This window comes from Melopsittacus undulatus, chromosome 23 (genome assembly GCF_012275295.1).
Source record: "Melopsittacus undulatus isolate bMelUnd1 chromosome 23, bMelUnd1.mat.Z, whole genome shotgun sequence".
NCBI lineage: Eukaryota > Metazoa > Chordata > Aves > Psittaciformes > Psittaculidae > Melopsittacus > Melopsittacus undulatus.
Window position 1 is genome coordinate 1,325,645 of NC_047549.1, and position 23,977 is coordinate 1,349,621.

Sequence of the window (23,977 nt, forward strand, 5' to 3'; positions counted from 1 at the left end):
GGTTGTGCACCCCCCCCCTTCCCCCCCACTTCCGGTTATGGGGTGGGGGGAGGTGAATGCAGGCTTGGGGGGGGTTGGGACCCGTATGTGCCCCCCCCCCCCATCCCCCCTCCTTGTTCTTGTTTCCTGCTGCTGAGGCCGGATGAGGCCACGGGGGGGGGGGGGGAATGGGAGGGACCAAAGTGGGGCCGGGGGGGGGGGGGGGGTGCACACATGATGTGCATTGAGCATAAATAACTTTATTAATCAATAAATAATCGTAATTCATCAATAAATTAAGATCTTAATTTAAGGGGGGGGGAGGGAACCCCCCCCAGGCCTGCTGGGGGGAGGGGCGGGGGGAACCTGCAGGGACCCCACTTGTTTGGTCCCCAATGGCCCCACCATGGGGGTCTCAGAGGTCTCCAAGTGTCAGCATTGGGGTCCCCCCCAGGTGGCCACCATGGGGGTGTCCAAGGTCCATTGGTGTCCCCAACATCGGAGGTCACCAGCACCATGGGGGTCAGCAATGCCCATTGGTGTCCATTGCTGCCCATTAATGTCCATTGATGTCCATTGACATCCATTAATCTCTGTGGTTGGGGTCTTGGCACCCAAACCTCAGTGCATGGAGGTCAGCAATGTCCCTTAATGCCACTTAATGTCCTTTGATGTCCCCAGGTCTCTGGTCATGGGGGTCAGCAACGTCCATTGATGTCCATTGATGTCCATTGATGTCCATTGATGTCCCTTAGTCTTTGGTCTTGGGGGTCTTAGGATGCAAACCTCAGTGTGTGGAGGTCAGCAATGTCCATTGATGGATGTCCATTGATGGGTGTCCATTGAGGTCAGCAATGTCCATTGATGTCCATTGATGTCAGTGATGTCCATTGATGTCCATTGGTGGATGTCTATTGAGGTCAGCAATGTCCATTGGTGTCCATTGATATCCACTGATGGATGTCCATTGATGTCCATCGATGTCCATCGATGTCCATCGATGTCCATCGATATCCATTGATGTCCATTGATGTCAGTGATGTCCATTGATGTCCATTGGTGGATGTCTATTGAGGTTAGCAATGTCCATTGGTGTCCATTGATATCCACTGATGGATGTCCATTGATGTCCATCGATGTCCATTGATGTCCATCGATGTCCATCGATATCCATCGATGTCCATTGATGTCCATTGATGTCAGTGATGTCCATTGATGTCCATTGGTGTCCATTGATATCCACTGATGGATGTCCATTGATGTCCATTGGTGGATGTCCATTGATGTCCATTGGTGGATGTCCATTGATGTCCATTGATGTCCATTGATGTCCATTGGTGGATGTCCATTGATGTCCATTGGTGGATGTCCATTGATGCCCATCGATATCCATCGATGTCCATTGACACTCCCCTCACGCCCCCCCCCGCTCCACACTGCCTCCATCACCCGCAATGCGCAGCAGCCCCACGAAGTTCCCTTCCCTCTCATCCTGCTCCAGCTGCCACCCGCCCCTGGCCCCCACCAGCGCCAGGCTCAGGCGCTCCCCGGCCCGGAGCCGCCGCACGGCCTGGACCAGCGCCGAGCGCACGGGGCTGGCGCCGGAGCTCAGCACCACGGGCACCGCCAGCAGCGGGCGCGGGGCCCCCGGGCGCAGCAGCTGCAGGGTGGCGGTGCCCGGGGGGCAGGTGGGGGCCGGGCAGGTCAGGGCCAGCTGCCCATAGAGCAGATAGAGCCCGGCCGTGGTCACCCGCAGGGCTCCGGCCGCGGCCTGGATGTCAGCGCTGAGGAAGACGCCGCTGATGCCGCGCTCGTAGCGCCAGAGAGGGGAGGATGGCGGAGAGAGGGAGCCTGTGGGGGCAGAGGGAGATGGGGGTGAGGGGGGTGAATGGGGGACACCAGAGGGAGGTGGGGTCTGCAGCGCAGGCAGGGGGTGGGATAAAGGGAGCGCAGGGATGGAGGATGCTCCATGACAATGGAGGATGCTCCATGACACCCTGGGGACCACAAGGATGGAGGATGCTCCATGACAATGGAGGATGCTCCGTGACATCCATGGGGACCACAAGGATGGAGGATGCTCCATGACAATGGAGGATGCTCCGTGACATCCATGGGGACCACAAGGATGGAGGATGCTCCATGACAATGGAGGATGCTCCGTGACATCCATGGGGACCACAAGGATGGAGGATGCTCCATGACAATGGAGGATGCTCCATGACACCCTGGGGACCACAAGGATGGAGGATGCTCCATGACAATGGAGGATGCTCCGTGACACCCTGGGGACCACAAGGATGGAGGATGCTCCATGACACCCTGGGTACTAAAAGGACAGAGGATGCTCCATGACAATGGAGGATGCTCCATGACACCCTGGGGACCACAAGGATGGAGGATGCTCCATGACACCCTAGGGACCACAAGGATGGAGGATGCTCCATGACACCCTGGGGACCACAAGGACGGAGGATGCTCCATGACACCCTGGGTACCAAAAGGACAGAGGATGCTCCATGACAATGGAGGATGCTCCATGACACCCTGGGTACTAAAAGGACAGAGGATGCTCCATGACACCCTGGGGACCACAAGGACGGAGGATGCTCCATGACACCCTGGGTACTAAAAGGACAGAGGATGCTCCATGACAATGGAGGATGCTCCATGACACCCTGGGTACCAAAAGGACAGAGGATGCTCCATGACAATGGAGGATGCTCCATGACACCCTGGGGACCCGGTGACACCAGAGCCTCCCTGTGACACATCCGGATGCTGCAGGCCTTGGGGTGACGTTTCCATGGTGAGGGCGGAAGGAGGAACCCACAGGAGGGTTTTCGAGATGACTGAGCCACCCCCCTAAGGAAGGGCCTCTCCCCACCCCCCTTGTCCCCACAGGGAGCCCCTCATGGTGGCCTCAGGCCTTGGGCACTTACCAGCACTCAGCAACATGTGGGCAGCTGTGGCAGCCTGAGGAGAGAAAGGAAACGAGTGTCAGGAAGCACCCAAAGCATCCTTGTGTGTCCCTCAGGGAAGGGGAAGTTGGAATCGCATTGGGATGTGGGGACTTTCCAGCATCCCTACAGAGACTCTGGGGGGTCCCCCTGGATATGGGGGGATTTGGTGTGTTCGGGGATGGGAAACTGAGGCACGGGGAAGGATTGGGGGTTTCCAAGAGCCAGGCAGGGGGGGGATTCCCCATTGGTTGGCAGGCATGGAGGGAAGGATGAAGGGAGGGACGGATGATGGATGGACACCACCAGGATGTGCAGCCTGGATGGACACTGGAGGAGCAGACATGGAGAAGGATGGGAAGGATGGAGATGGAGGGATGGATGGGTGATTGATGATGGATGGTGGATGGTGGATGGGTGGATAAAGGGATGAATGATGGATGACGGATGGATGGATGGATGGTGGATGGATGGATGGATGGATGGTGGATGATGGATGGATGGTGGATGATGGATGGATGGTGGATGATGGATGATGGATGGATGGATGGATGGTGGATGATGGATGATGGATGGATGGATGGTGGATGATGGATGATGGATGGATGGTGGATGATGGGTGGATGATGGATGGATGGTGGATGATGGATGATGGATGATGGATGGATGATGGATGATGGATGGATGGTGGATGATGGATGATGGATGGATGGTGGATGATGGATGGATGATGGATGGATGATTGATGGATGGATGGATGGATGGATGGATGGATGATGGATGATGGATGATGGATGGATGGATGGATGATGGATGGATGGATGGTGGATGATGGATGGATGGTGGATGATGGATGATGGATGATGGATGGATGATGGATGATGGATGGATGGTGGATGATGGATGATGGATGGATGGTGGATGATGGATGATGGATGATGGATGGATGATGGATGATGGATGGATGGATGGATGGTGGATGATGGATGATGGATGGATGGTGGATGATGGATGATGGATGGATGGTGGATGATGGATGATGATGGATGATGGATGATGGATGGATGGTGGATGATGGATGGATGGATGGATGATGGATGGATGGTGGATGATGGATGGATGGTGGATGATGGATGATGGATGGATGGTGGATGATGGATGATGGATGGATGGTGGATGATGGATGATGGATGGATGGATGATGGATGGATGGATGGTGGATGGTGGATGATGGATGGATGATGGATGATGGATGGATGGATGGATGGATGATGGATGATGGATGGATGGTGGATGATGGATGGATGGATGGTGGATGGTGGATGATGGATGGATGGTGGATGATGGATGGATGATGGATGATGGATGATGGATGGATGGTGGATGGATGATGGATGGATGGTGGATGATGGATGGATGATGGATGATGGATGGATGTATGGTCACCACCAGGATGTGCAGCCTGGATGGACACTGGAGGAGCAGACCCGCAGAAGGACGTGAAGGGGACGCGCGGATGGACAGACACCTGACGGACCCCAGAGGGACGCTCGGACACGGGGACACCGACGGACACCAGAACAGAGACCCTCGGCCCAGCACGGACACAGGGACCCTAGGACAGACGGACGGGGGGGGGGTGGGGGACGACACGGACCTGCGGGGGGGTCCCCCTCTGGAGCATCCCCCAATGGAGCATCCCCAGGAGCGCGGCGGCCGCAGCGGCGGCTCCGAGAGCGGCGGCTCCGAGAGCGGCGAGAACCAGAGCAAGGCGGCGGCTCCGGTCCCGGCTCCGGTCCAGGCTCCGGTCCAGGCTCCGGTCCCGGCTCCGGTCCAGGCTCCGGTCCAGGCTCCGGTCCAGGCTCCGGTCCCGGCTCCGGTCCCGGCTCCGGTCCAGGCTCCGGTCCAGGCTCCGGTCCAGGCTCCGGTCCCGGCTCCGGTCCAGGCTCCGGTCCCGGCTCCGGTCCAGGCTCCGGTCCCGGCTCCGGTCCAGGCTCCGGTCCAGGCTCCGGTCCCGGCTCCGGTCCAGGCTCCGGTCCCGGCTCCGGTCCCGGCTCCGGTCCAGGCTCCGGTCCCGGCTCCGGTCCCGGCTCTGGTCCAGGCTCCGGTCCCGGCTCCGGTCGCGATCGTGTCCGGCCTCGGGGTCGGAGATCGGCGGCATCGCATCAGGGACCGAGCGGCGGAGCCGCCTCTTAAAGGGACCGCAGCGGGGAGGGACCGGAGGTGGGGACCGGCCGGGAAGGAACCGAACCAGCGGCGTCGGGGGCGGGGGGAGCCCCGGGATGGGATGGGGGGGATCCGGCCTGAGTGACGTCACCTCCCCCCCCCCCCCCCCCCACGGGGATTTCGCCTCCTCCGGTCGCTTCCTGCTCCTGGGGGGGAGACATCGGGAATGGGATGGGGACGGACGGGACATGACACAATAATGGGGGGGGGGGTTCCCTGCTTCCTGGGTTCAACGCCAGCCCCCACCGTGTAAAGCCAAGGGGGAGACCCCCCCCCCATTGAGAACACCCCTATCCCATGGAAAACACCCCCTTATGGGGGGCCCCCCCATTGAGAACAGCCCCCCCCATTGGGAAACACCCCGCTATGGGAGAACCCCCCATTGAGACCCCCCCATGGGAAACACCCCCCCTATGGGAGCCCCCCATTGAGACCCCCCCATGGGAAACACCCCCCCTATGGGAGAACCCCCCATTGAGACCCCCCCATGGGAAACACCCCCCTAAGGGAGCCCCCCATTGAGAACACCCCCCCATGGGAAACACCCCCCATGGGAGACCCCCCCCATTGAAACCCGCACCCCCATGGGAGACCCCCCCCTATAGAGACACCCCCCCCCCCCCCCCAAACCCCCCCCCCCCCATGGGACCCCCCCCATGGAAACCCGTTCGAAATGGGACCCACATCGATGCCCTCCCCAACTCCTATGGGATCCTTATGGGGTTCACTCTAAGGGAGCCCCCCCCCCCCCCAAATAACCCCCCCCCCCATATAACCCCCCCCCCCCCCGAGGGGGAAACCCTTCACTGGGGACTCCCCTTCCAGGCCCCGCCCCTTCCTCTGACTCCGCCCCCCTGTAGCACCGCCCCTCCCCCCCCCACAGGAGGCCACGCCCCCTCCCCTCTATAGAACCAATCAGCTCTCGCGAGGGAGAGTGACGCCAGCACGCCCGCCGACGGTGGGGGGGGTGGCGAGGTGCCGGAAGACCGCGTCATGTGACTCCGTGCGGTCGGTGCTGGGCCGGGTGGGAGGGGAGGGACGTGGGGGGGGTCGCGGAACAGCCGGGAACGGGGGGCGTGGTCACGGGCGGAGCTTAAAGGGGTGTGGGCGGGGCTACGGGAGTGGGCGGGGCTACGGGAGTGGGCGGGGCTACGGGAGTGGGCGGGGCTACGGGAGTGGGCGGGGCCTCGGCTCTTCCGGGCAGCGCAGGTTGGTGCGGGGGGGAGAGCGTGGGAACCGGGGGGGGTCCCCATGGGGGGGGGTCACGTGAACGGGGGGGTCCCGAAGGGGGAGGGGCCGTGGGGTGGGGGTGTCCCCATGGGGGGGGTCACGTGAACGGGGGGGTCCCGAAGGGGGAGGGGCCGTGGGGGGGGGGTGTCCCCATGGGGGGGGTCACGTGAACGGGGGGGTCCCGAAGGGGGAGGGGCCGTGGGGTGGGGGTGTCCCCATCGGGGGGGTCACGTGAACGGGGGGGTCCCGAAGGGGGAGGGGCCGTGGGGTGGGGGTGTCCCCATGGGGGGGGTCACGTGAACGGGGGGGGTCCCGAAGGGGGAGGGGCCGTGGGGTGGGGGTGTCCCCATGGGGGGGGTCATGGGAACGGGGGGGGGGTGTCTTAAGGTGGGGGGGGCCAAGGGTGACCCATGGGGCCGGGGTAACCCCATGGGGGGGTATTAAGGGAGGGGGGGGACACCCATGGGGGGCCCTTTGGGGCAGTTCCATAAAGCTGAGGTGGGGGGAAAAGGGGTAGGGGGGAGTCCAGGGGTGACCTGGGGGGGGTCACAGGAAGTTGGGGGTGTAAGGGGTGACAATGGGTGGCCATGGGGGGAGACACCCGGTGTTGGGGTGCCCCTAAGGACAAGGGGGACACCAAGGATGGGGGGACAGGACTGAGCTCATCCCCTTTGTCACAAGGACCTGCTGCCACCTCCCCATCACCCAGCAGGTACCGGGGGGGGGATGATGCCCCCAGCCCCAAAACTGCCCTAAACTGCGATGATTTTGCCCATTTTGAGCCGTTTTGGCCCCGTTTTGCTTCCAGAAGGGGCGGAATTGGGGGTTAGGGGTAAACCCTGAGCCCAGCTCCGGGTGTGGGGCTGGGCTCATTGTAGAGCCTTCGTTAGGGGTCATTATGCAAAGGGGCTGGGATGGGGCTGGGAAGTGCTGCAGGGTCCAGTTAAACCAGATCCAGTGACCTGGATCCAGTTAAACTGGGTTCAGTGCGTTGGATCCAGTTAAACCGGGTCCAGTGACCTGGATCCAGTTAAACTGGGTTCAGTGATGTGGATCCAGTTAAATTGGGTTCAGTTTCCCTGGTCCAGTTAAACCAGGTTGAATGAATCAGGTCCAGTTAAGCTGGGTTCAGTGAACTGGGACCAGTTAAACCAGGTTCAGTTGACCTGGTGTGATTAAACTGGGTTCAGTGGATTGGGTTAGTTAAACTGGGTTCAATTCATCAGGTCCAGTTAAACTGGGTTTAGTTGACCAGGTTTGATTAAACTGGGTTCAGTTAAACTGGGTTCAGTTAAACTGGGTTCAGTGAATCAGGTCCAGTTAAACTGGGTTTAGTTGACCAGGTTTGATTAAACTGGGTTCAATGAATTGGGTTCAGTTAAACTGGGTTCAATGAACTGGGTTCAGTTAAACTGGGTTCAGTTAAACTGGGTTCAGTGAATCAGGTCCGGTTAAACTGGGTTCAGTTCCTCAGGTTTGATTAAACTGGGTTCGATGAACTGGGTCCAGTTAAAGTGGGTTCAATGGACTGGGTCCAGTGAAAGTGGGTTCATCCCAGGCTGGCACATGTGGGATGGGGACAAGTACTGGGATGGGGATAGGGATGAGGACAAGGATGGGTGCAGGGATGGGGATGAGGGTGGCACTGGTAACCCCACCTCTGACCTTCCCTCCCTCCCAACGCCGATTCCCAGTGCCGGGAACGCCGCATTCCCCATGGATGTCACCGGCATTGCCTGTGCCGCCCTCCTGGCACTGCCGGTGGTGGCCCTCGTGGTGCTGGCGCAGCGCCTGGGGCTCCTCTACCAGCTCTTCCATAAGGTAACACCAAACCCTGGGATGCTCTGGCCAAATCCCACCCCTTGGAGCCGGCGGTGACCGCGCCGGTGCTCCCGGTGCTAACGGTGACCGCGGTGGTGCTCCCGGTGCTAACGGTGACCGCGGTGGTGCTCCCGGTGCTCCCGGTGACCGCGCCAGTGCTCCCGGTGCTAACGGTGACCGCGCCGGTGCTCCCGGTGCTCCCAGTGCTCCCGGTGACCGTGGTGGTGCTCCCGGTGCTCCCGGTGCTCCCGGTGACTGCAGTGGTGCTCCCGGTGCTCCCGGTGCTCCCGGTGCTCCCGGTGCTCCCGGTGACCGCGCCGGTGCTCCCGGTGCTCCCGGTGACTGCGGTGGTGCTCCCGGTGCTCCCGGTGATGCTCCCGGTGCTCCCGGTGCTCCCAGTAACCGCAGCCCCATGCAGGTGGAGCCCCAGAGCCCTCGGCACGGGGGGGAGCTGGTGGCAGAGGTGCTGAAGGCCCACGGGGTCCGGTTCATCTTCACCCTGGCCGGTGGCCACATCTCCCCGGTGCTGGTGGCCTGCGAGAAGGTCGGGATCCGTGTGGTGGACACCAGGCACGAGGCCACTGCCGTGTTTGCCGCTGATGCCGTGTCCAGGATCTCCGGTGAGGATGGGGATGGGTTTGGGGTGATCCCATCCATGGTCAGCATCTCCTGCCCCAATGGATGGGGATGGGTTTGGGGTGATCCCGTCCATGGTCAGCATCTCCTGCCCCAATGGATGGGGATGGGTTTGGGGTGATCCCATCCATGGTCAGCATCTCCTGCCCCAATGGATGAGGATGGGTTTGGGGTGATCCCGTCCATGGTCAGCATCTCCTGCCCCAATGGATGTGGATGGGTTTGGGGTGATCCCGTCCATGGTCAGCATCTCCTGCCCCAATGGATGTGGATGGGTTTGGGGTGATCCCATCCATGGTCAGCATCTCCTGCCCCAATGGATGGGGATGGGGATGGGTTTGGGATGATCCCATCCATGGTCAGCATCTCCTGCCCCAATGGATGGGGATGGGTTTGGGGTGATCCCGTCCATGGTCAGCATCTCCTGCCCCAATGGATGTGGATGGGTTTGGGATGATCCCGTCCATGGTCAGCATCTCCTACCCCAATGGATGGGGATGGGTTTGGGGTGATCCCATCCATGGTCAGCATGTCCTGCCCCAATGGATGTGGATGGGTTTGGGGTGATCCCGTCCATGGTCAGCATCTCCTGCCCCAATGGATGTGGATGGGTTTGGGGTGATCCCATCCATGGTCAGCATCTCCTGCCCCAATGGATGGGGATGGGTTTGGGGTGATCCCGTCCATGGTCAGCATCTCCTGCCCCAATGGATGGGGATGGGTTTGGGGTGATCCCATCCATGGTCAGCGTCTCCTGCCCCAATGGATGTGGATGGGGATGGGTTTGGGGTGATCCCATCCATGGTCAGCATCTCCTGCCCCAATGGATGGGGATGGGTTTGGGGTGATCCCGTCCATGGTCAGCATCTCCTGCCCCAATGGATGGGGATGGGGATGGGTTTGGGGTGATCCCGTCCATGGTCAGCATCTCCTGCCCCAATGGATGTGGATGGGGATGGGTTTGGGGTGATCCCGTCCATGGTCAGCATCTCCTGCCCCAATGGATGGGGATGGGTTTGGGGTGATCCCATCCATGGTCAGCATCTCCTGCCCCAATGGATGGGGATGGGGATGGGTTTGGGGTGATCCCATCCATGGTCACCATCTCCTGCCCCAATGGATGTGGATGAGGATGGGTTTGGGGTGATCCCATCCATGGTCAGCATCTCCTGCCCCAATGGATGTGGATGGGTTTGGGGTGATCCCATCCATGGTCAGCATCTCCTGCCCCAATGGATGTGGATGGGTTTGGGGTGATCCCATCCATGGTCAGCATCTCCTGCCCCAATGGATGGGGATGGGTTTGGGGTGATCCCGTCCATGGTCAGCATCTCCTGCCCCAATGGATGGGGATGGGTTTGGGGTGATCCCGTCCATGGTCAGCATCTCCTGCCCCAATGGATGTGGATGGGGATGGGTTTGGGATGATCCCGTCCATGGTCAGCATCTCCTGCCCCAATGGATGTGGATGGGTTTGGGATGATCCCGTCCATGGTCAGCATCTCCTGCCCCAATGGATGGGGATGGGTTTGGGATGATCCCGTCCATGGTCAGCATCTCCTGCCCCAATGGATGGGGATGGGTTTGGGGTGATCCCATCCATGGTCAGCATCTCCTGCCCCAATGGATGTGGATGGGTTTGGGGTGATCCCATCCATGGTCAGCATCTCCTGCCCCAATGGATGGGGATGGGTTTGGGATGATCCCGTCCATGGTCAGCATCTCCTGCCCCAATGGATGGGGATGGGGATGGGTTTGGGGTGATCCCATCCATGGTCAGCATCTCCTGCCCCAATGGATGGGGATGGGTTTGGGGTGATCCCGTCCATGGTCAGCATCTCCTGCCCCAATGGATGTGGATGGGGATGGGTTTGGGGTGATCCCATCCATGGTCAGCATCTCCTGCCCCAATGGATGTGGATGGGTTTGGGGTGATCCCATCCATGGTCAGCATCTCCTGCCCCAATGGATGTGGATGGGGATGGGTTTGGGGTGATCCCATCCATGGTCAGCATCTCCTGCCCCAATGGATGGGGATGGGTTTGGGGTGATCCCGTCCATGGTCAGCATCTCCTGCCCCAATGGATGGGGATGGGTTTGGGATGATCCCATCCATGGTCAGCATCTCCTGCCCCAATGGATGGGGATGGGGATGGGTTTGGGGTGATCCCATCCATGGTCAGCATCTCCTGCCCCAATGGATGGGGATGGGTTTGGGATGATCCCATCCATGGTCAGCATCTCCTGCCCCAATGGATGTGGATGGGGATGGGTTTGGGGTGATCCCATCCATGGTCAGCATCTCCTGCCCCAATGGATGTGGATGGGTTTGGGGTGATCCCGTCCATGGTCAGCATCTCCTGCCCCAATGGATGGGGATGGGGATGGGTTTGGGGTGATCCCGTCCATGGTCAGCATCTCCTGCCCCAATGGATGGGGATGGGTTTGGGATGATCCCATCCATGGTCAGCATCTCCTGCCCCAATGGATGGGGATGGGTTTGGGGTGATCCCATCCATGGTCAGCATCTCCTGCCCCAATGGATGGGGATGGGTTTGGGGTGATCCCATCCATGGTCAGCATCTCCTGCCCCAATGGATGGGGATGGGTTTGGAGTGATCCCATCCATGGTCAGCATCTCCTGCCCCAATGGATGGGGATGGGTTTGGGATGATCCCGTCCATGGTCAGCATCTCCTGCCCCAATGGATGGGGATGGGTTTGGGGTGATCCCGTCCATGGTCAGCATGTCCTGCCCCAATGGATGTGGATGGGTTTGGGGTGATCCCGTCCATGGTCAGCATCTCCTGCCCCAATGGATGGGGATGGGTTTGGGGTGATCCCATCCATGGTCAGCATCTCCTGCCCCAATGGATGTGGATGGGTTTGGGGTGATCCCGTCCATGATCCCATCATTGGCCTCCCCTTAGGTCGCATTGGTGTTGCCGTGGTCACCGCCGGTCCCGGTGTCACCAACACAGTGACAGCCGTCAAGAACGCCCAGATGGCCGAGTCCCCATTGCTGCTCATCGGGGGTGCTGCTGCCACCCTGCAGAAGGTGGGACCCCAAAAACCAACCCATTCAGGGGGGTTCTTCACCACTTTTGGGGGGTTCTTCACCACTTTTGGGGGGTTCTTCACCCAATTTTGGGGATTCTTCATGCATTTCTTGGTGTTCTTCACCCATTCTTGGGGGGTTTTATGCAGTTTTGAGTGTTTCTTCACCCATTTTTGGGGTTCACCCATTTGGGGTCTTCACCCATTTCGGGGCTCACCCCCTGTCCCCCCCAGGGCCGCGGTGCTCTGCAGGACATAGAGCAGCTCTCACTCTTCAGGACCCTATGTAAAGAGGCCGTCTCGGTGCGCACCGTGCGCGGCATCGTCCCCACACTGCGCCGCGCTATGGCCACCGCGCAGTCGGGGACCCCAGGTAAGGACATTGGGGTGACATTGATGGAGTCAATGGGGTTTAACCCCCCAGTGTGGGTTTTGGGGTGACATTGATGGAACCAGTGGGGTTTAACCCCCAGTGTGGGTTTTGGGGTGACATTGATGGAACCAGTGGGGTTTAACCCCCCAGTGTGGTTTTGGGGTGACATTGATGGAATCAGTGGGGTTTAACCCCCCAGTGTGGGTTTTGGGGTGACATTGATGGAGTCAGTGGGGTTTAACCCCCCAGTGTGGGTTTTGGGGTGACATTGATGGAACCAGTGGGGTTTAACCCCCAATGTGGGTTTTGGGGTGACATTGATGGAATCAGTGGGGTTTAACCCCCAATGTGGGTTTTGGGGTGACATTGATGGAATCAGTGGGGTTTAACCCCCAGTGTGGGTTTTGGGGTGACATTGATGGAATCAGTGGGGTTTAACCCCCAGTGTGGGTTTTGGGGTGACATTGATGGAATCAGTGGGGTTTAACCCCCAGTGTGGGTTTTGGGGTGACATTGATGGAACCAGTGGGGTTTAACCCCCCAGTGTGGGTTTTGGGGTGACATTGATGGAATCAGTGGGGTTTAACCCCCAGTGTGGGTTTTGGGGTGACATTGATGGAATCAGTGGGGTTTAACCCCCAGTGTGGGTTTTGGGGTGACATTGATGGAACCAGTGGGGTTTAACCCCCAGTGTGGGTTTTGGGGTGACATTGATGGAACCAGTGGGGTTTAACCCCCCAGTGTGGGTTTTGGGGTGACATTGATGGAACCAGTGGGGTTTAACCCCCAGTGTGGGTTTTGGGGTGACATTGATGGAACCAGTGGGGTTTAACCCCCCAGTGTGGGTTTTGGGGTGACATTGATGGAGTCAGTGGGGTTTAACCCCCAGTGTGGGTTTTGGGGTGACATTGATGGAACCAGTGGGGTTTAACCCCCCAGTGTGGGTTTTGGGGTGACATTGATGGAGTCAGTGGGGTTTAACCCCCCAGTGTGGGTTTTGGGGTGACATTGATGGAACCAGTGGGGTTTAACCCCCCAGTGTGGGTTTTGGGGTGACATTGATGGAGTCAGTGGGGTTTAACCCCCCAGTGTGGTTTTGGGGTGACATTGATGGAGTCAGTGGGGTTTAACCCCCAGTGTGGGTTTTGGGGTGACATTGATGGAGTCAGTGGGGTTTAACCCCCAGTGTGGGTTTTGGGGTGACATTGATGGAATCAGTGGGGTTTAACCCCCAGTGTGGGTTTTGGGGTGACATTGATGGAGTCAGTGGGGTTTAACCCCCCAGTGTGAGTTTTGGGGTGACATTGATGGAGTCAGTGGGGTTTAACCCCCAGTGTGGGTTTTGGGGTGACATTGATGGAACCAGTGGGGTTTAACCCCCAGTGTGGGTTTTGGGGTGACATTGATGGAACCAGTGGGGTTTAACCCCCCAGTGTGGGTTTTGGGGTGACATTGATGGAGTCAATGGGGTTTAACCCCCAGTGTGGGTTTTGGGGTGACATTGATGGAACCAGTGGGGTTTAACCCCCCAGTGTGGGTTTTGGGGTGACATTGATGGAACCAGTGGGGTTTAACCCCCCAGTGTGGGTTTTGGGGTGACATTGATGGAGTCAGTGGGGTTTAACCCCCAGTGTGGGTTTTGGGGTGACATTGATGGAATCAGTGGGGTTTAACCCCACAGTGTGGTTTTGGGGTGACATTGATGGAACCAGTGGGGTTTAACCCCCCAGTGTGGGTTTTGGGGTGACATTGATGGAATCAGTAAGGTTTAACCCCCAGTGTGGGTTTTGGGGTGACATTGATGGAATCAGTGGGGTTTAACCCCCAGTGTGGGTTTTGGGGTGACATTGATGGAGTCAGTGGGGTTTAACCCCCAGTGTGGGTTTTGGGGTGACATTGATGGAACCAGTGGGGTTTAACCCCCCAGTGTGGGTTTTGGGGTGACATTGATGGAACTAGTGGGGTTTAACCCCCAGTGTGGGTTTTGGGGTGACATTGATGGAACCAGTGGGGTTTAACCCCCAGTGTGGGTTTTGGGGTGACGTTGGGGTCCCCCCCTTTGCCCCCATCCCTTAGGCCCTGTCTTCGTGGAGCTCCCCATTGATGTCCTCTACCCCTTCCATGTGGTGCACAAGGAGATCACTGGCACCAGGAGCGCCCGGGGGCTGCGGGGGAAGGTGGTGCAATGGTGAGAGCATCCCCAATGGGATCCCAGCATCCCCAATGGGATCCCAGCATCCCCAATGGGATCCCAGCACCCCCAGATGGATCCCAGCATCCCCAATGGGATCCCAGCATCCCCAATGGGATCCCAGCACCCCCAGATGGATCCCAGCATCCCCAATGGGATCCCAGCACCCCCAGATGGATCCCAGCACCCCCAGATGGATCCCAGCATCCCCAATGGGATCCCAGCACCCCCAGATGGATCCCAGCACCCCCAGATGTGATCCCAGCACCCCCAGATGGGACCCAGCATCCCCAATGGGATCCCAGCACCCCCAGATGGATCCCAGCATCCCCAATGGGATCCCAGCATCCCCAATGGGATCCCAGCACCCCCAGATGGGACCCAGCACCCCCAGATGGGACCCAGCACCCCAAAATGGGATCCCAGCACCCCCAGATGTGATCCCAGCACCCCCAGATGGGACCCAGCATCCCCAATGGGATCCCAGCACCCCCAGATGGATCCCAGCATCCCCAATGGGATCCCAGCACCCCCAGATGTGATCCCAGCACCCCCAGATGGATCCCAGCATCCCCAATGGGATCCCAGCATCCCCAATGGGATCCCAGCATCCCCAATGGGATCCCAGCACCCCCAACTCCATCCTATCCATAGGTACCTCCAGAACTACCTCCGGAACCTGTTTGCGGGTGCCTGGGAGCCGCAGGATGTGTCCCCGTTGCCAGTGAAGGTGCCATTGGCCACTGAGGATGAGGTGGGATACGGGGGATGCAGCAGGGATGGGGGGATTGGAGGGGGATGAGGTGGGATGGGGCTGGGATTGGATGGGATGGGGCTGGGATTGGATGGGATGGGGCTGGGATTGGATGGGATGGGGCTGGGGTTGGATGGGATGGGTTTGGGATTGGATGGGATGGGGCTGGGATTGGATGGGATGGGGCTGGGATTGGATGGGATGGGGCTGGGGTTGGCGAGGCTGGGACTGGGAGACGTTTTTGGGTGTGAATGAGGTAATTTTGGGTGTGAATGAGACGGTTTTGGGTGGGAATGAGGTGATTTTGGGTGTAAATGAGGCAGTTTTGGGTGTAAATGAGGCAGTTTTGGGTGTAAATGAGGCGGTTTTGGGTGGGAATGAGGTGGTTTTGGGTGTGAATGAGGTGATTTTGGGTGTGAATGAGGTGATTTTGGGTGTAAATGAGGCGGTTTTGGGTGGGAATGAGGCGGTTTTGGGTGGGAATGAGGTGATTTTGGGTGTAAATGAGGTGATTTTGGGTGGGAATGAGGTGATTTTGGGTGTAAATGAGGTGATTTTGGGTGTGAATGAGGTGATTTTGGGTGTGAATGAGACGTTTTTGGGTGGGAATGAGGTGATTTTGGGTGTAAATGAGGTGATTTTGGGTGGGAATGAGGTAATTTTGGGTGTGAATGAGACGGTTTTGGGTGGGAATGAGGTGATTTTGGGTGTAAATGAGGCAGTTTTGGGTGGGAATGAGGTGATTTTGGGTGTAAATGAGGCAGTTTTGGGTGGGAATGAGGTGATTTTGGGTGTAAATGAGGCAGTTTTGGGTGGGAATGAGGTGATTTTGGGTGTAAATGAGGCAGTTTTGGGTGGGAATGAGGTGATTTTGGGTGTGAATGAGGTGATTTTGGGTGTGAATGAGGTGATTTTGGGTGTAAATGAGGTGATTTTGGGTGTAAATGAGGTGATTTTGGGTGTAAATGAGGTGATTTTGGGTGTGAATGAGGTGATTTTGGGTGTAAATGAGGTGATTTTGGGTGGGAATGAGGTGATTTTGGGTGTAAATGAGGTGATTTTGGGTGTAAATGAGGCGGTTTTGGGTGGGAATGAGGTGATTTTGGGTGTAAATGAGGTGATTTTGGGTGTAAATGAGGCGGTTTTGGGTGTGAATGAGGCGGTTTTGGGTGTGAATGAGGTGATTTTGGGTGTAAATGAGGTGATTTTGGGTGGGAATGAGGTGATTTTGGGTGTAAATGAGGTGATTTTGGGTGTGAATGAGGTGATTTTGGGTGTAAATGAGGTGATTTTGGGTGTGAATGAGGTGGTTTTGGGTGTGAATGAGGTGATTTTGGGTGTAAATGAGGTGATTTTGGGTGTGAATGAGGTGATTTTGGGTGTAAATGAGGTGATTTTGGGTGTGAATGAGGTGATTTTGGGTGTGAATGAGGTGATTTTGGGTGTGAATGAGGTGATTTTGGGTGGGAATGAGGTGATTTTGGGTGTAAATGAGGCAGTTTTGGGTGTGAATGAGGTGATTTTGGGTGTGAATGAGGTGATTTTGGGTGTGAATGAGGTGATTTTGGGTGTGAATGAGGTGATTTTGGGTGTGAATGAGGTGATTTTGGGTGTAAATGAGGCAGTTTTGGGTGTAAACGAGGTGATTTTGGGTGTGAATGAGGTGATTTTGGGTGTAAATGAGGTGATTTTGGGTGTAAACGAGGTGATTTTGGGTGTGAATGAGGTGATTTTGGGTGGGAATGAGGTGATTTTGGGTGGGAATGAGGTGATTTTGGGTGTGAATGAGGTGATTTTGGGTGTGAATGAGGTGATTTTGGGTGTGAATGAGGTGATTTTGGGTGTAAATGAGGTGATTTTGGGTGTGAATGAGGTGATTTTGGGTGTAAATGAGGCAGTTTTGGGTGTAAATGAGGTGATTTTGGGTGTGAATGAGGTGATTTTGGGTGTAAATGAGGTGATTTTGGGTGTAAATGAGGTGATTTTGGGTGGGAATGAGGTGATTTTGGGTGTGAATGAGGTGATTTTGGGTGTGAATGAGGTGATTTTGGGTGTAAATGAGGTGATTTTGGGTGTAAATGAGGTGATTTTGGGTGTGAATGAGGTGATTTTGGGTGTAAATGAGGTGATTTTGGGTGTAAATGAGGTGATTTTGGGTGTAAATGAGGTGATTTTGGGTGTGAATGAGGTGATTTTGGGTGTGAATGAGGTGATTTTGGGTGTAAATGAGGTGATTTTGGGTGTGAATGAGGTGATTTTGGGTGTGAATGAGGTGATTTTGGGTGTAAATGAGGTGATTTTGGGTATGAATGAGGTGATTTTGGGTGTAAATGAGGTGATTTTGGGTGTGAATGAGGTGATTTTGGGTGTGAATGAGGTGATTTTGGGTGTAAATGAGGTGATTTTGGTGCAGGTCCAGCGCTGTGCCGAGCTCCTGAGCAGAGCCACCAAACCCCTGGTGCTGGTGGGCAGCCAGGCCCTGCTGCCCCCGACCCCGGCCGAGGAGCTGCGGTGAGGCCGGGGGGGGGGAGAGACCCTTTTGGGGCCAAATCAGCCCATTTGGGGACCAGTGAACCGGTTTGGGGATGGAGGAACTGGTTTTGGGGGCAAATCAACCGATTTGGGGACCCATGAACCTGGTCTGGTGATGGAGGAGCCGATTTGGGGACAATTGATCTGACTGAGCCCATTTTGGGCTCAAACGCCCCAATTTTGGGGCCAAACTGAGCCGCTCTTGGGGTGCCCTGTTATCAACCACATTCTGGGGGGAAACCACCCAATTTGGGGCCTCAACCCTCACGGTTTTGGGGCCAAAACGACTGAATTGAGGTGGTTTTGGTGCTCATTGACCCCATGCATCGTTCCCCCCCCCCCCCCCCCAGGGCGGCGCTGGAGGCTCTGGGGGTCCCCTGTTACTTGGGGGGTGCAGCCAGGGGGCTCCTGCCCCCCAACAGCCCCATCCTCCTGCGGCAGAACCGGCGCGAGGCCCTGCGGGAGGCAGACCTGGTGCTGCTGGCAGGTACTGGGATGGGGATGGGATGGGGATGGGATGGGATGGGATGGGGATGGGGATGGGATGGGATGGGGATGGGATGGGATGGGATGGGATGGGATGGGATGGGATGGGGATGGGATGGGATGGGATGGGATGGGATCAGGATGGAGATGGGATGGGGATGGGATGGGATGGGGATGGGGATGGGATGGGATGGGGATGGGATGGGATGGGATCGGGATGGGGATGGGATGGGGATGGGATGGGGATGGGATGGGGATGGGGATGGGATGGGATGGGATGGGGATGGGATGGGATGGGGATGGGATGGGGATGGGGATGGGATCGGGATGGGGATGGGATGGGGATGGGGATGGGGATGGGATGGGATGGGGATGGGATGGGATGGGATCGGGATGGGGTTGGGATGGGATCGGGATTGGGCTGGAATGGAGCTGGGATGGGATTGGGATGAGGCTGGGATGGGGCAGGGATGGAGTCGGGATGGAGCTGGGATGAGGCTGGGATGAGGTCAGGATGGGGTTGGGATGGGGCTGGGATAGGGTTGGGATGGAGCCAGAATGGGGTCAGATGGGACCAGGATAGTGCAGGGATGCGGTGGGGATGGGACCAGGATCGGGTTGGGATGTGGTCAGGATGTGTCCGGGACGAGGTTGGGATGGGGCCCAAGTCCATATGGAAAACTGCTTCGGGAAGGGGGCACCCACCTTGTGCCCCATCCCAACATCCCCCTGTGCATCCCTAAGGCACCGTGTGCGACTTCCGCCTCTCCTATGGGCGCCTCTTTGGCCGCGGCGCTGCCATCGTGGCCGTGAACCGGGATCGGGAGCAGCTCCTAAGGAATTCCGATGTCTTCTGGAGCGCGCGGCTCGCGGTGCAAGGTGGGAGCATCCCAGGCCTGCGGTGCCTGCGGGGCCATGGGGTGCTATGGGGTGATGGGTGCTCTCCATAGGGGATGCCGCAGCCTTCGTGGTGCGGCTGGCGCGGAGCCTGCCGGGATACGGCTGCTCCCGGGAATGGCTGCAGAGGCTGCGGGAGAGAGAGCGGAGCAAGGAGCAGGAGAACCGGTGAGGGGATGGGAATGGGGATGGGAATGGGATGAGGATGGGGATGGGAATGGGAATGGGATGAGGATGGGATGGGAATGGGGATGGGAATGGGAATGGGAATGGGATGAGGATGGGATGGGAATGGGGATGGGAATGGGAATGGGAATGGGATGAGGATGGGATGGGAATGGGAATGGAATGAGGATGGGATGGGAATGGGGTTGGGGACAGGGATGGGGACGAGGATGTGGAAAGGGATGGGAATGGGACAGGAATGAGGAGTTGGATAGGGATGGGCATAGGGATGAGAATGGGAACGGGGTTGGGAACAGGGGTGGGGACAAGGGTGAGAATGGGGATGGATGGGGATGAATATGGGGATGGGGATGAGGATGGGACAGGAATGAGGATTTGGACCGGGATGGGGATGGGGATAAGGATGGAGTTAGGGATAAGGATAGCAACAGGGATGGGCTTCTGAGACAGGCACAAGAGCAAGGATTGGGGTCAGGAAAAGGGATGGGCATGGGCACAGGAATGTGGACAGGGACCAGGATGTGGACAGGCCATGGATGGGGAGGGGGAGCTTCCCATTCCCAGGTTTGGTGCATCCCACCCCATTCCCAACTGCTCCATCCCCATCCCTGATGCATCCCACCCCATTCCCAACTGCCCCATCCCCATCCCTGATGCATCCCACCCCATTCCTGCCTGGGGCGCAGGGAGAAGGCGCTGATCCCGACGGAGCAGCACCTGAACCCTCTGGAGCTGCTGCAGGTGCTGGATGAGCTCCTGCCTCCCGAGAGCATCCTGGTGGCCGATGGGGGGGACTTCGTGGGTACCGCAGCCTACCTGGTGCGGCCGCGGCGGCCCCAGGCCTGGCTGGATCCCGGTGAGGACCCCTCGGGATCATGGGAAGGGGGAGCTCAGGGCAGGGCCATGGGGATGCTCCAAGCCCCATCCAAGCGGGGCTGCTTCTTCCGCACCCCCATCCCTGTGTCCCCCCCCCCCATGGATGCCCCCCCCAGTGGTGCCCCCCCCCCCCCATGGGTGCCCCCCCCAATGGTGCCCCCCCCACCCATGGTGCCCCCCCCAATGGTGCCCCCCCCCATGGATGCCCCCCCCAATGGTGCCCCCCCCGCTGTCCCCACAGGCCCCTTCGGGACTCTCGGTGTCGGAGGCGGCTTCGCACTGGGGGCCAAGCTCTGCCGGCCCGAGGCCGAGGTACGGGACCGGGGGGGGGGGGGGCGGTGGGTCCGGCGGCGGCTGCTGCTGCCCCCGTGCGGCCGTGGGGTGCAATGACTGCTGCCCCCGTGCGGCCGTGGGGCGCAATGACTGCTGCCCCCGTGTGGCCGTGGGGCGCAATGACTGCTGCCCCCGTGCGGCCGTGGGGCGCAATGACTGCTGCCCCCGTGTGGCCGCTGCTGCCCCCGTGCGGCCGTGGGGCGCAATGACTGCTGCCCCCGTGTGGCCGTGGGGCGCAATGACTGCTGCCCCCGTGTGGCCGTGGGGCGCAATGACCGCTGCCCCGCAGGTGTGGGTGCTCTTCGGGGATGGGTCCCTGGGCTACAGCCTCGTGGAGTTCGACACCTTCGTGAGACACAAGGTGGGGGATGGGGGGATGGGGTGGGAATGAGGGGGAATGGGGAGGGATGGGGTGGGAATGAGGGGGATGGGGTGGGAATGGGGGGGAATGGGAGGGAATAGGGGGGAATGAGGAGAATGGGGGGCAACAGGGAGGGATGGGGGGAATGGAGGGGAATTGGATGGGAAAAGAGGGGAGCAGGAGGGAATGGGGAGGAATGGAAGGGAATGGGAGGGAATGAGGGCAATAGATGGGAATGGGGTAATGGGTGGGAATGGAGGGAAATGGGGGGTTCTATAGAGGAATGGGGCAAATGGAGGGGAATGGGGACAATGGGAGGGAATGGAAGGAATGGGGTTCCATGGGTGTGAATGGGTGTCAATGGGGGGTAGTGGCATTCAGTGGGTGTCAGTGGTGTTCAATGGGTGTCAATGGGTGTCAATGGTGTTCCATGGTGTTCAATGGGTGTCAATGGTGTTCCATGGTGTTCAATGGGTGTCAATGGTGCTCCATGGTGTTCAATGGGTGTCAATGGGTGTCAATGGTGTTCCATGGTGTTCAATGGGTGTCAATGGTGTTCCATGGTGCTCCATGGTGTGGGGCAGGTGCCGGTCATCGCACTGGTTGGCAATGACGCCTGCTGGAGCCAGATCGCGCGGGAGCAGGTGGCTCTGCTGGGCAGCGGCGTCGCCTGCAGCCTCCAGTACCTGGGTAGGTGCCGGGGGGGCCCCATGGGGTGCATTGGGTGTCAATGGGGTCCCCATGGGTGGGATCAGCCCATTCCTGGTGTCCCCATAGGTGGGATCAGCCCATTCCCGGTGTCCCATTGGGTGCGATCAGCCCATTCCCGGTGTCCCCACGGGTGGGATGATCCCATTCCCAGTGTCCCCATGGATGGGTTGATCCCATTCCCAGTGTCCCCATGGATGGGATGATCCCATTCCCAGTGTCCCCACGGGTGGGATGATCCCATTCCCAGTGTCCCCATGGATGGGATGATCCCATTCCCGGTGTCCCCACGGGTGGGATGATCCCATTCCCAGTGTCCCCACGGGTGGGATGATCCCATTCCCGGTGTCCCCATGGATGGGTTGATCCCATTCCCGGTGTCCCCATGGATGGGATGATCCCATTCCCGGTGTCCCCATGGATGGGATGATCCCATTCCCAGTGTCCCCATGGATGGGATGATCCCATTCCCGGTGTCCCCACGGGTGGGATGATCCCATTCCCAGTGTCCCCATGGATGGGTTGATCCCGTTCCCGGTGTCCCCATGGATGGGTTGATCCCGTTCCCGGTGCCTCCATCACCCTCATCCCTGCAGGATACCACCTGGTGGCCGAGGCTCTGGGTGCCAAAGGCTTCGTGGTTGGGCGCCAGGACCGGGAGCGCTTGGGCAGCGTCATCCGCGCGGCGCAGGATTCGTGCCGCGGCGGCCGCCCCGTCCTGCTCAATGCCCTCATCGGCCGCACCGGCTTCCGCGACGGCTCCATCTCCGTCTAGGGACCGAGGGGCTCCAATTGGCCCCAAAATAGCCCACGAATAGCTCCAAAATAGCCCCAAAGTGGCCCCCAAATGGCCTGAAAATGGCCCAAAAGTGGCCCCAAAACGGTCCCAAAATGGCCCTAAAGTGTCCCCAAAATAGCCCCAAATTGGTCCCTAAAGTGTCATCAAAGAGGATCTAAAGTGGCTCCAACATGGTTCCAAAGTGGCCACAAAGCATCACCAAAATGGCCCTAAAGTGACCCAAAGTGGCTCCAAATTGGCCCCAGAATAGCCCCAAATTGGCCCCTAAATGGCTCCAGAATAGCCCCAAAGTGGTGCTAAAGTGGCCCCCAAATGGCCTGAAAATGGCCCAAAAGTGGCCCCAAAACGGTCCCAAAATGGCCCTAAAGTGTCCCCAAAATAGCCCCAAATTGGTCCCTAAAGTGTCATCAAAGAGGATCTAAAGTGGCTCCAACATGGTTCCAAAGTGGCCACAAAGCATCACCAAAATGGCCCTAAAGTGACCCAAAGTGGCTCCAAATTGGCCCCAGAATAGCCCCAAATTGGCCCCTAAATGGCTCCAGAATAGGCCCAAAGTGGTGCTAAAGTGGCCCCAAATGGCCTGAAAATGGCCCCAAAATGGCCCTAAAGTGTCCCCAAAATAGCCCCAAATTGGCCCCTAAATGGCTCCAGAATAGGCCCAAAGTGGTGCTAAAGTGGCCCCAAATGGCCTGAAAATGGCCCAAAAGTGGCCCCAAAACGGTCCCAAAATGGCCCTAAAGTGTCCCCAAAATAGCCCCAAATTGGTCCCTAAAGTGTCATCAAAGAGGATCTAAAGTGGCTCCAACATGGTTCCAAAGTGGCCACAAAGCATCACCAAAATGGCCCTAAAGTGACCCAAAGTGGCTCCAAATTGGCCCCAGAATAGCCCCAAATTGGCCCCTAAATGGCTCCAGAATAGCCCCAAAGTGGTGCTAAAGTGGCCCCCAAATGGCCTGAAAATGGCCCCAAAATGGCCCTAAAGTGTCCCCAAAATAGCCCCAAATTGGCCCCTAAATGGCTCCAGAATAGGCCCAAAGTGATGCTAAAGTGGCCCCAAAGTGGTCCCCAAATGGCCTGAGAATGGCCCCAAAGTGTCCCCATGGGGGGGGGGGTTTGGGACATTCACATCCCCATCATCATCTGGGGGGTACCGTGCCCCCTCCTTATCGATGTCCCCCATAGAGCACCCAGAGCCCAGTGGCAAGTGCAGCTTGTGTCATTTATTGCTGGTGACAGTGACAAGGCAGTGGCAGGACAAAGGGGGGGGGGTCAGGCCACCATTGGAGTGGGGGGGGACAACACAAAAGGGGTCCCCCCCTCCAGGCACTAACCCTGGTGGCTTCACATTGAGCTGGTTCCTTTAAGGCTAATACTGAGCAAGGCTTGGGGGGGGGGGGGGGGTATTTTGAGGTGCCCCCCACCCCATAATACTGGTAATGGGGTAGAAGGGATGGGGGGGGAGTGTTTTGGGGATCCCCCCCAGTAACACTGTCAATGGGTCTGTTTTGGGGGTGCGAAGAGGCTGTGGTGATGGTGCAATAAATAAAGCTGAGCCCCCCCACCCCGTACCGGC

The 23,977-nt window shown here is 58.3% G+C and overlaps 1 protein-coding gene across 5 annotated transcripts; it reads left to right on the plus strand.

The window, feature by feature from the left end:
* Window positions 1-6,155: 6,155 nt before the first annotated feature.
* Window positions 6,156-23,972, plus strand: ILVBL (ilvB acetolactate synthase like). Of its 5 annotated transcripts, none has more exons than XM_034071943.1 (16): window positions 6,156-6,173; window positions 8,090-8,216; window positions 8,635-8,836; window positions 11,782-11,909; window positions 12,143-12,281; window positions 14,358-14,469; window positions 15,127-15,226; window positions 17,640-17,737; window positions 18,109-18,245; window positions 18,989-19,123; window positions 19,195-19,309; window positions 20,014-20,183; window positions 20,445-20,515; window positions 20,826-20,897; window positions 21,482-21,587; window positions 22,202-23,972. In XM_034071943.1, exons 2-16 carry the CDS (start codon window positions 8,112-8,114, stop codon window positions 22,378-22,380), a joined length of 1,869 nt encoding a protein of 622 aa, XP_033927834.1. In that variant the 5' UTR covers window positions 6,156-6,173; window positions 8,090-8,111; the 3' UTR covers window positions 22,381-23,972. The 5 variants fall into 5 exon arrangements, 4 of the variants coding, with proteins under 4 accessions (XP_033927834.1, XP_033927833.1, XP_033927831.1 ...); XM_034071942.1 differs by lacking the exon at window positions 6,156-6,173 and adding an exon at window positions 6,332-6,374; XM_034071940.1 differs by lacking the exon at window positions 6,156-6,173 and adding an exon at window positions 6,980-7,107.
* Window positions 23,973-23,977: the final 5 nt, after the last annotated feature.

Coding starts and splice junctions, on each gene's coding strand:
- ILVBL (XM_034071939.1), top strand. CDS start 7,890: ATGAACTGGGTCCAGTTAAAGTGGGTTCAATGGACTGGGTCCAGTGAA. Junction 17,738..18,108: donor ACCCCGGCCGAGGAGCTGCG/GTGAGGCCGGGG, acceptor CCCCCCCCCCAG/GGCGGCGCTGGAGGCTCTGG. Junction 18,246..18,988: donor AGACCTGGTGCTGCTGGCAG/GTACTGGGATGG, acceptor TGCATCCCTAAG/GCACCGTGTGCGACTTCCGC.